This window comes from Pleurodeles waltl, chromosome 12 (assembly GCF_031143425.1).
Source record: "Pleurodeles waltl isolate 20211129_DDA chromosome 12, aPleWal1.hap1.20221129, whole genome shotgun sequence".
Lineage (NCBI taxonomy): Eukaryota > Metazoa > Chordata > Amphibia > Caudata > Salamandridae > Pleurodeles > Pleurodeles waltl.
The window spans coordinates 47105479-47119277 of record NC_090451.1 but is presented as its reverse complement, the minus strand read 5'-3'; the positions used below and the strand labels follow the sequence as shown (position 1 = coordinate 47119277).

Here is a 13799-nt window from a genome sequence, read left to right as displayed (position 1 = left end):
CGTGAGACTTGCAACACTGCACCCGGCGACCCCGACGGTGGAGAACCAACACCTCAGGGAGGACCCCCGGACTACTCTACGACTGTGAGTACCAAAACCTGTCCCCCCTGAGCCCCCACAGCGCCGCCTGCAGAGGGAATCCCGAGGCTTCCCCTGACCGCGACTCTCTGAAACCTAAGTCCCGACGCCTGGAAAAGACCCTGCACCCGCAGCCCCCAGGACCTGAAGGACCGGACTTTCACTGCAGAAGTGACCCCCAGGAGTCCCTCTCCCTTGCCCAAGTGGAGGTTTCCCCGAGGAAGCCCCCCCTTGCCTGCCTGCAGCGCTGAAGAGATCCCTTGATCTCTCATTGACTTCCATTGCGAACCCGACGCTTGTTCTAACACTGCACCCGGCCGCCCCCGCGCCGCTGAGGGTGAAATTTCTGTGGGCTTGTGTCCCCCCCCGGTGCCCTACAAAACCCCCCTGGTCTGCCCTCCGAAGACGCGGGTACTTACCTGCAAGCCGACTGGAACCGGGGCACCCCCTTCTCTCCATTGAAGCCTATGCGTTTTGGGCACCACTTTGAACTCTGCACCTGACCGGCCCTGAGCTGCTGGTGTGGTAACTTTGGGGTTGCTCTGAACCCCCAACGGTGGGCTACCTTGGACCAAGAACTGAACCCTGTAAGTGTCTTACTTACCTGGTAAAACTAACAAAAACTTACCTCCCCCAGGAACTGTGAAAATTGCACTAAGTGTCCACTTTTGAAATAGCTATTTGTGAATAACTTGAAAAGTATACATGCAATTGAAATGATTCAAAGTTCCTTATGTACTTACCTGCAATACCTTTCAAACAAGATATTACATGTTAAATTTGAACCTGTGGTTCTTAAAATAAACTAAGAAGATATTTTTCTATACAAAACCTATTGGCTGGATTTGTCTCTGAGTGTGTGTACCTCATTTATTGTCTGTGTATGTACAACAAATGCTTAACACTACTCCTTGGATAAGCCTACTGCTCGACCACACTACCACAAAATAGAGCATTAGTATTATCTCTTTTTACCACTATTTTACCTCTAAGGGGAACCCTTGGACTCAGTGCATGCTATTCCTTACTTTGAAATAGCACATACAGAGCCAACTTCCTACAATGGGGATGTGAAAATATGCATCCTGCATGTCTAGTGTTGACAAATAATCTCCATGGTTTAGTCGTAGAAGAATATCCTTCAACGTCATCATGCGGAACAACTGCTTTTTTTTTAGATATTTGTTTAAGTCCCCAGATAGGCCGCCATTCCTTTTTCTTCTTGCGAATGAGAAAGAAACAGGAGTAGAACCCCTTTCCTTGCTGCATAAGAGGGGCTCTTTCTATCGCTCCTTTTTAGGGTTGAGCGTGCAAGCGCTCTGGCCCCTGTTGTAATCTCTGTGTGCTTTTAACCACTTCCATCAGTTTGGTTGGTTCATCGGCTTGCCTTTTAAAATTCGCCTGATTTCATTAATAAAAGGCTTGCATACATCATGCCTTTTCCGGTGTTGAGCCCTCCTCGAGCGCACCGTTAAACTACTGAAAACACACAAGGCTCCATGTTTTCCGCATGGCTTCTGGACTACTTTTTCTTTTTATGTCCTACGCAGCGCGATTTCGCTGGGCAGTAGTCGAGCGTTCTGCATGGCATCGACCCTTTTGCATGGATAATTGCACTTTTGCCGGTTACATGGATAATTGCGCTTTTGCCGATACGTTTGACTGCGAGCGAACTTCTGTTTCCTTTTGTGTGTCTCCTTCACGCACACAGTGGCCGTCTGCTCGCTTATGTGAAACTATTTTACTTTTCAGTTTATGTGGCAAGAAATGTCCGGTTAGGAGTTTACAACGCTAATGGCATTAACTCGAGCAAATGCGAGACCCATTGCATTGCAAATGCTTGTTGTAACATGGTGGTGACTTCCAATTTGCGTAAATGAAGGTGTTCGGGGACCGAAATGACTGGTGGGTGCAATGGTGGGGACTGAATGAACTCCAGTGTATGTCCATATTGGACAAGGTTGAGGTTATTTCGTACCATTTTTCTATGAATTGGGATATCCTTTTTCCTATTCTCAATGTTGGGGAGAGATGAGTAGCCGGAGCCTATACTAGGGCATTGGTGAAGAGCAGATTCCTTTCCTTGACGTGCTGATTGCCCTCAAGGCGTGGGTCTGTTATATGCCGCTTGGTAGTGTTTTTTTTGGGGTTATTGTGATCAAAACTGTTGATAGGCAAAGGTGTCAGAAGGATATCTGTATTGTTGGAAGCCTCCCCTACATGAAGGCATCCTCTTCCTCTGTCTCTACGAAAGGGCAGTTTCCTGAACCATAGAGTTCCCAATGACCTGGCCATATCCATATCTGTTTTGATTGATTGAAGTGCCTCCTCTATATGTTTTTCGAAAAGGGAAAATCTAGAATTCTATTTTGTACTTCCGGTCTAAAGGAAGTAGCTTTAAGTCAATCCTGCCAGCAGTCTAAAAGCAGTTGTAGCAATATCCATAGCGCTGTCAATCACTTCTGCAGAAGTGCACTCTCCTTCATGCAGAATCTATTTCGCCTTTGCCTTAGCCTCTCCTGGGAGCCGGTCTATGTATGGAGCGATGTCAGCCCATAACTGTTGATCGTACCTGCCCAAGACAGCCAGAGAATTTGCTGCTCGAACTGTTAATGACAACATTGATAAAAACATCTTCCCAATGTTATTGAGGTGGCTTCCTTCTTTGTCCAGAGGTGCAGAAATTGGGGTGGATGGGTTTTCAGATCTTCTTTGGGCCACCTCTGTGATTACCAAATCAGGTTTTGGCTGACCAATCAGATAAGTCTGGGCATCCTCTGGTGCCTTGTATTTTTTTATCAAGGCGTGAAAAAACTGCTGTCACAGAGGCTGGATTTCTCAAAACGTTCAGGCCTTCTTTCCAGATATAACGTGCAATAGGCATGGATCTTATACTTTTCTGGAAGGACTTCTTAAAATCGCATAAGAAACATTCTGTCTGTTTAGTAGGCATGGGGTGTACAAACCTCTTAATTGCCCTTTTCATCAAGTTGTGGAAACCACTGATTTCCTCAGTTGGTGAGTCCACTGGTGTAGGTGATGGAGAATATGGTGTAGGTATGAGTTATTTATCCCATTCTGTATTAGCTTCTCATAATGCTCCTTCCTCTCTCTCCTCATCTGAGGAGTCTGGGTCATATAGAAGGGGTGGATGACGGCAACGTCGACGCTGAGAAAGAAACGGTGAAAAACAACGTAGTCACCGTGTTTGTCAGCGTCATCAAAGATGCCACAGTATAAGTTCAGGTGGGAAAAAAGCGCACTGATGACAGTGATCAGCAAGAAGTGCAGGGGGAGAGAAGCACACAATGGAAATAGCGGGAAGACTAATGTACTCTCATGGAGTGCTAAACAAAAAACATATTATTGAAAGTTAGTATATAGGGCATAGAAGCCAGCCAATCAAAAGAGATGGTAAAGAGACTATTCGTGGATAGTTGTTCTGCTCTAAAATTGACTTTTTTGGCCCCTCCTGTGTTCCCTGTATGCATTTTTAGGTCAAAGCGTATCACAGACAGTGCAGCTGTCTGGCTGCGAAGACCTAGTGGGGACATGCAAAAAGGTTCCTTAGAAAAACATTCTACCTATTGCTTACCGTTGGGTTTGTGTTTTGTAGCCCACATTTGAGTGCACTCTATACTCGGGCTTTATTTGTTTTCAGTTGTCCAGCATGTCTTTGTCCTTCCTGTGGAGCATAACTTCTTTACCATCTCTCTTACTGACTCCTTGTATTCTTCCACTAATTCTCGCATTTTGGGGACTTTTTTTCCTTTTTCGCAGAGGCACTCCTTGAGACTTAAGTTTTTAGCTTGTTTCTTGTACGGTATTTCACGTACTGTATTTCTGTGAAAAGGTTTCTTATGCATGAATGATTCTACTTTTCTAGCACTATGAGTTCATCAATCAGACATGCCTCTGACCCTTTACATTTTGTTTTTAAATCTTGGCACATTTGTTGTACTTCAAAGGCAGAGGTAGATGCCAGGCTGTGTTTTCTGGCAAATTATTGTTTATTATTTTAAAAGGGACCCTGATGTTTACTTTTCTTTCTCTGATTGCAAAACGAGAGGAGTTTGTAAAGTGAACAATGCACAATCTTGCTGGGTACAGGGAATGTGAAAGGAAAGGCTGTAGGGTATATTTTTTTCCCTAGAACACTACATAATTTAAATACCTGTAAAGGAACTGCACAAACAGTTCAGAATATATTATCAGTTAGGAAAGCACAACTTCGGCACATATTTTTTTAATTCTGAAGTGCGGTGGAAACAAAGATTTTAATAGGAACAAAACAAATCCATACACCTGGTGATGCACAAATGAAACATTCGCTGAAACCTGCACAGTTTTTTCAGTGAAATTGTATGTATGTGCCCGTTTAGAGGGCTTTCATTCGAAAATGTTGTCTTTAAACAACAACGCGCTACCACACATTGCCTTAGTAATATATTTGGGACAGTGTGCTCCAAACTGTACCATCAGCCGCACACTACTCCCTTACCACTCTCTTGCTGTAGACCTTTGCTGCACTTGTTCTTTGTGTAGCACAGATTTTTGCATAATCCCTATGACTTCTCTGAAGTAACATTAATGTTGCACGCCCACTCTAAAAACTGTTCCAGCACCAGTGTCATATGCCAGTTGCGAAATGACATTTGTGCATGAACTGTTGTTGGTGGTACACTTCTTTTTAAAAATCCCGTTTCTACACAGGTCTGGAAGGAAGCAGCGTGAAGTAAGTTCAATAGGCTTTGCTCAGCTATCTCATGGGCATTTCTCACAATTGAATTTAGTGTAAAGTGTTAAAGCACAAGCGCTGAAAAAGACCAGAATGAAGCATATCTACAGATTACTGTACTCGCATTGGTAATTAACATCTCAACGAAACATTCTAACTAACTGATTATAACTGATTTTTACATATGAATACAGTCAGAAAGCTGTGGGTTTTCCGTCTGCATGTATTTTTAAAGTTGGAAAATATAAAAACATTTGACTTCTTTCGAGTGACTTTTCATGCTGGCTTTCATCAATTCCACGCCAACAACTGAGCAGGTAAATAGACTAGGGGGGGTAAAAAACAGAGGATTAGACGGCCTATGTCAGTGCACATTTGTAGTATAATGCTTATATTCACCAGCAGGTGTACCGTTATGTTACATTTGGCTGCTTAATGTACTTAAACACAAGGGAGGAGTTTGTGCCCCCTCGCCACTCTGCCATGGCATTTTGTTACCTGCCTCTGCCGTATTGTTTGCTTACTCGGTACAGTTTGGGCAGTGAAACTTCATTCAGCCGGAAGAACGTGGCACAAAGACCACTTACCCTAGTGTAGAGGTTCAGATAGATGAGTTTATGAACGGCGTTCACGAGGGGAGATTTGACATCCTGGGAATGCTATTCATTTTTTTTAATTGAGGCAACTCTTTTGATGAGAACGTTTCTCATCCCCAGGATTCTTTAACTTCCTTTTTGATATGTGAGCCTAAGCTTGAAACACAAGTGCGGCAGTGCTTCAGTAATTCGCCCGCTACAGCATTGTCTCTTCTAGTCGCTAAGCTTCTAATTTGCATTTTACATTTTTGTGAGTTCAATGAATCCATACACTACTGCTTCCATTCCTATAGTGTGCTTTTAACACTTATTGGCTTATAGGCTGATACTTTGGTGGCTTTGATGACTTTGGGCCGGGTGAATAAAGAAAAAAGGGCCTGTAAAACACTTGAAGATGGCTAATCCTCTTCAACTACCTGGAACACCATGTACCTAATGTCCAGTGGAAGGTATCGCAAAACTGTCTTAATTTAGAAAACAAACTTTGGTGGATAATTTTCCTTTGAAGTATTTATTGAAGGTCACTTAGCAATTACACAGTTTCAGATTGTTCTTTACACATTTTAACAGGTTAACTTGCAAAATACAACCATCTGTTCAGGCGTGAAACCCCCTGAGAGGACCGGCAGTGGTACACCCACAAGGAGGTCTGTGGCGCCTCAGAGGTTCAAGGCCCCGAGTGGTAAGTTGATTGCGGGATTTGCAGGAAATCTGATGAAGCCTGAAGGCCACCAAAAAGAACGGCATCTTTAAAAACCAAAAAACTCCAAATGGTTGCATAAACATGAGCTATGAAGTGCAGATACGCTTTTAGCTTTGTTTTATTGCTATGAGACAGCCTCACTCTTTATGTGGCTTGTCCGTCACAGGCATTTTGAATTAGGAGGAAAAAATTACATTCGCAGCAAACCCAGGAGTTGGTATGGATGTATGTGAATCTGATTACTTGACAAGATGAATGAGACATTCTTAAACGCAAGCATTTTTAAAAGAAGGCTTGATTAAGCAGTTTATTGTGGGACGTGTATTTGCTTGTTTACTGATGCTACTTTATATTAGGAATACATTTTATGTACAAAAATTGTTTCAGTTTTTTGTTATACTCTAGAATTGTCTAATTTGTATTTAGCTGTAATATGTGGTTGGTTAATTTTGTTTGAAATTAAATTGAACTGCTTTTTGCATGATTGGCGATAGTGTAATATCCAGGTATGGCATGTTTGTAATTTTATTGCATTAATATCTAACAGTGCTCTTACAGGAACTTGTCTTATTAACTGGTTTCATTGTAAATATTTTTCCTTTTTAAGTGTCTGACTACCGACCGCTGTGACAGATGTTTACTTTGTGTTTCAAAAGTGGCTACTGTCTTTCTGCTTCACATTTTCATGTGCATGAAATAAAGGCACCCTCCTTTGCCTATTTTATGTTTTTTTTTTTTTTGGGGGTTTTGCTGTAACGTGGCAGTTTTTAGCGAAAACTTGCATTAAATCTGTTTTCTAGAGACATTTAGTATTTCATGGAAAAAATAGAACTTCACATTATTAACATTGATGAGCTCTTGAGAAGCAAATAAATTGCTGTATTGGTTGTAGCGATTTGCTCAGAAATAAAGTGACTCTCTGGTAATCTCTACTTTGCATTTAATTTTTTTGCTAGGTAAAGGAGACAGGCTGACTTTATTGCCCATTTCTTAACCAAGTCATGAACAAGGGAGAAACTTTACATTATCCCTCTTCTCTTTCATTATAGAGCAACACTTGCCCTGCTCTAGATGCATTTGCTTCATAGTATACAGTATGCATTGTACTTTTAGTAGAGCCAGGCATGTGACACTGCAGCAGTTGAGGATGCCATGTTGCATAATTGTCAAATAACATCTCTCCTCTAGGACTTCCACCTGGCACACTGGATAGCACCATCTTTGGGAAAGGTGATCTGCAGTCCACTTTGCTGGAAGGCCATAAAATTGCTCGCCCCGATCTTGATCTCTCTGTTATTAACGGTAGGTATTTTGTGTTCTTACACTTTAACAATTCAAGCTAAAAGTGTGACCAGGAATGTTTTATGAATTTGAAGGCTGGAGTGAGAATGAACAATTACATATTCTTAGCAGATCTATTTAGGATCTGAATGGAATTCTTTTGTTGCCACATCTATTTTTTTGTGGTGTGCTGGTTATGTTACACGAAGGTGTTTGTAGAGCCATTGGTTTCATACATTGAATCTTTCATTACCCCGTAATCTATTTAATATTTTTTCTGCAGTTGACTTTGACAATTATAGGTCTCTCTCTCTCTCTCTCTCTCTCTCTCTCTCTCTCTCTCTCTCTCTCTCTCTCTCTCTCTCTCTCTCTCTCTCTCTCTCTCTCTCTCTCTCTCTCTCTCTCTCTCTCTCTCTCTCTCTCTCTCTCTCTCTCTCTCTCTCTCTCTCTCTCTCTCTCTCTCTCTCTCTCTCTCTCTCTCTCTCTCTCTCTCTCTCTCTCTCCTCTCTCTCTCTCTCTCTCTCTCTCTCTCTCTCTCTCTCTCTCTCTCTCTCTCTCTCTCTCTCTCTCTCTCTCTCTCTCTCTCTCTCTCTCTCTCTCTCTCTCTCTCTCTCTCTCTCTCTCCCGCTGAAGTAAGGAGCACCCTGCAACACCAGCGACACTCTAGATCATGGGCACTCGCAAACATTTTCCCAGGGGCCACAAAGTTTGGTCTGTGGTGCAACCGAGGGCCACATTGATGCTAGCAGCATGCCAATCAAAGGGAGGCGGGGCCTCTGGTTGGGGAGGGTTTGTGGCGTTATGGTGGCGATAGGGGGCAGCAAAGCATATACATCTAGTGACTGAATTGCACAATGTGAAACCAGAAAACCTGGCATTAATCCCAGCTTCCCCACTTTACCAAACTGTGTGATCCTTGGCAATTGTTTTATTTCACGTTCCCTTCTTTTTCTTCATTATTGTATGTAGGAGGACCTCACAATGCATGACTTTGGCGTGTGCGCTGTGCAAACCTTTCTCCTGTGTTTGATTTAATAAACTATAAAGTTGTTCATGTGTAATAGCAAATCAGGCCAATCAAAGAGTGCAGATAACAACTGACTTGCCTCTTAGTTCACTATTGGCATTGTTATCAAGGTGGGGGTAAGAATGAAAGTTTCTGAATCTATGTTTGAAATCTCTTGTTTAAAAAAAAGACTTATCCAGGCACTGATATAATCTTATGTACTTAGATTAAATGGTTCTGTGTGTAAATGAAATACACTTTTTGAATTTTTAAGAACACTTACCATAGTTGTAGACATTTGGTGCAAGATTTCTTAAAGAATGAGTGTTCCTGCAGTTAAAGCAGTGCAGGACAAATTCCTTACTTCCTTTCTATATGCTCAATCATGTTTAAATAAAGTGTCCCCTGTTAAATCAAGTTAACAGCAGCCTAGTGCTACTGCTGCCCTGGGGGCCGCATGTAAAGGTCAAAAGGGCTGCATGCGGTCCCCGGGCCGTATTTTGAGTATTACTGCTCTAGATTGTGCTGTACAGGTGGCAAAATACTTTGTCGCTTTCTAGTTCAGCGTGGATGGCACTGTGTCAATCCTATGCTTAAAAACCTTGCTAGAAAAACAGACATTTGAGGTGAGCAAATCTAGAGTATTGCTGGTGTTGCAGGTTGCTCCTTACTGGAGCTGCTCTCCACCTAAACTTGGGAACTGCCCATAGTTCCCTCTTTTGTTTTGCATAATATGTGTCACTCTAACCCTGAAAGGGTTTTGTTTTGATATATAGTGCACCATTAGAGGCAGGTGACATGGAGGGCAGTATATGTTGATTGTTTTATTTCTTAAATATGAGGGTAACCAACTGGAGGGTTATAATGGACTATGGAATAAAAAAATATCATAATTCTGGAACATTAACATAGTCTTTGAGTGATATTCGATATGCTGCATATCATGGTAGAAAACAAATAATTGACAACTTAACAGCTAACACGCCAGAGGGCAATACTGGAGTCCAGCAGAGTATTCAAACTATAATCTCTAAGGGAGATGCTGGCTGGCGAAGTGCTGGCAGGCCTCCAAGGCTTTGGGAGGATGCACAGCTGCAGGACAAGTCAGGTCTTTGCAATTGTCTGGACAGGAGTGGGCAGAATTTAGCACCAAAGTCCACAGCTCATCTGCAATTCTTGCACTGGTCGGGTATTCTTTGACCTTCGTCTTGTAGTCAGACAAATCTAACTTCCTGTTGTCATGGGGGCCACCTAAATACTAAATTTGGGGGACCCTATTGTAAGATAGTAGCCAATAGGCTACTCACCCGGGGTTTGACCACACCTCTTATATAACCACGTCCTGTGGAGGGAGGACATAATCCTGTCCCAGCATTCCTAATTCCACTAAAAACAAGATGGTCGATTCCTTCTTTCGTGGAGCACCTCAGGTAGCCCACCTAAAGAGAGTGTCTAGCCTGGTGCACCACACCTACTGCATAACTAATTTCCCTTCTGTCCTGGTGCCAAATTGGCCTCATGGCGGTGGGGGGAGGGGTGGTCAGGAGAAGCCAAGGTTGCATATCAAAGGCTGCAGGGTCTTTGAAGTCCCCAGCCTTCGTATGCAGATTTACTAGCCATCCTGCAGGAAGAGGTGATAACACCTTCTCTGGGGCAGGCATTGTTTCTGGGCTCTAAGAGCTCTGGTCTCACTTACAGGGGGTCAAAAACATGTTTGTGGTGGCAGGCTGATTGGTACCAATCAGCCGGCACACTAGAGGACTAGTAAGCTTCAGGGGGCACTTCTAAGGTACCCTCTGGGTTCAATGTCATAATAAATACAAGACTGTAATCAGTCTGGATTTATTAAGATGAGGTTTTTGATACTAAATACCGTAGGTTTCAGTGAAACCATTATGTAGCTGGATAATACATGTTGACTGACCAGTGCCCAGTACATACCTAAGATGGCTTCCCTGTTCACTCGCAATGTCTAATTATTGAACTAGACATCACAGGGGCATATCTGCTCATGCAGATATATTCTCACATCTTTTACAATGGACCCTGCCTTAGGGCTCTAAGGCCTGCTGCAGGGGTGACTTGCGAATAGTTAGATGCAGTGACTGGGGCATGGCATACAATGTGTGTGGCATGTTGTATTTTCACTCATGGCTTGCACCATGACACACAGTCTGCGATGGTAGGCTGTGTACAATTTTTAGAGCGGGGGGGTCCCTTAGGGTAGCACAAAACATGCTGCAGCCCTCAAGGACCCTTTCTAGTACCCAGGCTCTATATACCAGGGGTGCCATTTACTAGGGGTGTACAGCAGTACTAGAGTGGGTGCCAATTGTGCACAATTAGCCCTTATACCTTGTTTTAGGGAAAGAGCACTGGCACTGGGGACCTGTTTAGCAGGAACTCAGTGCACCTCAGTTGAAAAACTTCAGTATCAGAGAGCAAAAAGTGGGGTTTGTCATTTACAAAAGGAGCACTTTCCTACAGCTGGGTAACTTGTAATGACCAGTGCCCAGTACATACCTTAAGATGGCTTCCCTGTTCACTTGCAATATCAAGTAATTGATTTAGACATCAACACATGCATATGCTGTAGGGGTGACATATAGATACATTGTGTGTAGTTACTTTGGCATGGCACACGAGTGTGCCATGTCGTGTTTCACACCTGGTTTGCACCGTCATGTAGTGCAGTGGCACGCAGTGCAATGGCAGTCTGCATGCAATTTGTAGGGTGGCATAATACATGCTACAGCTCTTAGGGACCCTCTTTTGTACCAGGGGTACCATTTACTAGGGGATTAGGGTGCTTAAGGTGTGCCATTTGTAGACCTTTAGATTAATTTACCCTGTTTTATGGAAAGAGCACTGGGGGCCTGATTAGCATGAACCCAGTGTACTTTCAGTAAAAAATCCTCAGTGTGCTGTTGGCAAAAAAGGGCACTTTCCTACAGTAACCTCTTAACATGCCACTGTGGCTCAAAGCGACGCAAATTACAAAATTGCTCATTCTGTTGCTGAACGTCTAGGCAGTACGTAGGTGCTCCAGTGCATTAATGCAATGAAATTTGGAATGTGCTTAGAACAAGTGCTCTTTTATTTCCATGGGGAAATGAATGGAGATCCAGAGGCATTTGCTTCAAAGTGTGGCTCCCTAAAGGATTATTACACAGCAGACTTAAAAGGATATTCTAAATCTGTAAGCGGAGGGTCTTTTTTTTTGTCATTTGCCTTGGTGGTGTTTTGAGTTTCATTCCGTAAGTGATAAAATGTTTGCTATTTACAATGCTTGGTCTCGATTGAGGTACCAGAGCAGCACCGAAATGTGAACACGGCCTTGCCCACTGACCATCTTGAACAGTCTCACAGAATGTCACTTGGTGAAGGAAACGAAGAGTTCTTGGAAAGCAGACTGTGATTTTTGCCAACGTAATCTTTACTTTTTCAGATAAAACATTTCAGAGAAAGACTCCAAAAGCCCTCTTCAAAGCTGACGCTAAACCACCAAAAAAGGAGCCGCCTCCAGTAAGAGTTTACACACTATTTTGGAAATCTGTAACATTTGTCCAAATAATAGTATTGTCTTGATTTTGTTATGTATTGTCATTGCAGAACATTTAGGTGAAGATTTTAAATTATCAACGAAATTGAAGGAAAATAATAACAAGCCAAGGATATGGAAAGCTAACAGACATACAAAAACTTATCAGTTGCATATATAGGACATGCATAGGATTATGAGTATCGCAACACAAAATTTCACTGGGCCGACGCAATTTAGGTAGAGGGTCTTCCAGCAATATCTTATTTATATTGATATATCCAGTCCACCTACCTCATTAGCCCTTGTGATATCCACCATGGAACAGAGCCCCTTTGTACAGCAGTAAAAGGTGTGGGGCATACTTTAACTTTTATTTGTAAAGCGCACATTCACCCTTACGTTTCTAGCTGCTGCAGTAAGAGATGTTTGTTACCAAACTCCATGGTACCCATTTTGTTGGCTCAGAAGGATGAAAAGCTGAGTGCACCCACCAGGATTTGAACTTGTGATCATGAGGTCAAACACAGATTCCTGGAGAGAATGCATTAGTCCACTTAGCCGCTGACCTGGCAGGATGCGGAACTCTCATCTTCTATTTTCGCCAATATTTTACATTTTTTTCCCCCTCATCAACCCCTCGCCAGCATGGGTTTTCGGAACACATTGATCTTTTTATTGTTAGCTTGTCTCAGGGAGGCTAGTGGTCGTCGCCCTCACGTCTCATCTCTAACAGCCCCTACCCTCTTTCGAGGAGAGAAACCTGGAATTCTTGCAGGACACTTCAGCCACACACCTTTTGCACTAAATGTAGATGGAAGTGGTCAGTGGGACATCACTCCTGGATCACTGATCCATATGTGTGAGCTGGCTGGAACATGCTGCACGTCCCTACTGTTGACCCCTGAAGAGGTGCTGCGAAAGCACGCAATAGGAGCTTAGTAGCAGCTATCTTGAAGGCTGACTTTCTCTTCATCAAGAGTGCGGTAATTTATTCAACCTCCTGCGGGTCAGATTGTTGGGCGCCAGAGGAAATGATAGAGGAAAACATTCAAGCTAGAGACTCCGCACCTACTTTCCCATTAAATGCTCCAGACGTCTTGTTGAGCCAAACATGCATTTTTTTAAACTATGAAAATCTTAAGAAACTGAAAGTGGGGAGGAGGGGCACAGAGAGATCTAAAGCTGGAACTTTAGTATTGATGTAAGAGTGTAGAACTTAAAAAATCAATGACTGCTATTTTTATGGCTTTGACCAGGTCCCTGCAGTCCCTGAGGAAGTTCTGGCAATGAATGAGGCACAGACCCAGCTGCTAACCTTACTCCGCCTAGAGGTAAATATAAAGTGACACAGAGGCTAATGGCATTATTGGTTTGAGCTTTGGTGCTGAATCTAGTAGACTGGGGTTTTGGCTTTTATTAACATGAGATTTCAGATGGAAAGGAACCTTCTGTTCTGTTGATTTGCACTCTCACAAACCTGCCTTGCAAACAAGAAAGTAAGTGCTGTGATATTATACATATCCAAACATTACCACTTGCCTGTAAAGTACTGAGGAGATCAACGTTCAAGAATTCTGGTTGGAAAATAAAAGTAAAATATGCCAAAGTCATTCTCGTGTTGTGTTTGGACAGGTAGTCATCTTTGAAAGATTTTTGTTATACGTATGTATGCATGTGCATACATTGGTGGCCCTGTAGGAATGGTTTTGGTCATAAAGTCAAGCAAACACCATTCAAAGAGGACCACCTTGTGTCAGCACTTGTTTGCGCAAATGTGCGTTAAACGGTGACCATCTTGGAATGGTATTTGGAATTTTTGTATCGCTAGTAAAGATTGTATTCCTGCTAGCAGC

The 13799-nt window shown here is 42.8% G+C and overlaps 1 protein-coding gene across 3 annotated transcripts in view; it reads left to right on the top strand.

Annotated features, from left to right (window-relative positions):
* The window catches only part of HAUS8 (HAUS augmin like complex subunit 8), a 96061-nt gene that overhangs the window by 35487 nt on the left and 46775 nt on the right, over nt 1-13799 (top strand). For all 3 annotated transcript variants that reach the window (XM_069216671.1, XM_069216674.1, XM_069216672.1), the window contains exons 4-7: nt 5983-6094; nt 7304-7417; nt 11851-11927; nt 13203-13277. In XM_069216671.1, coding sequence (XP_069072772.1) covers nt 5983-6094; nt 7304-7417; nt 11851-11927; nt 13203-13277 — 378 coding nt within the window. The remainder of the gene's footprint in view (nt 1-5982; nt 6095-7303; nt 7418-11850; nt 11928-13202; nt 13278-13799) is intronic.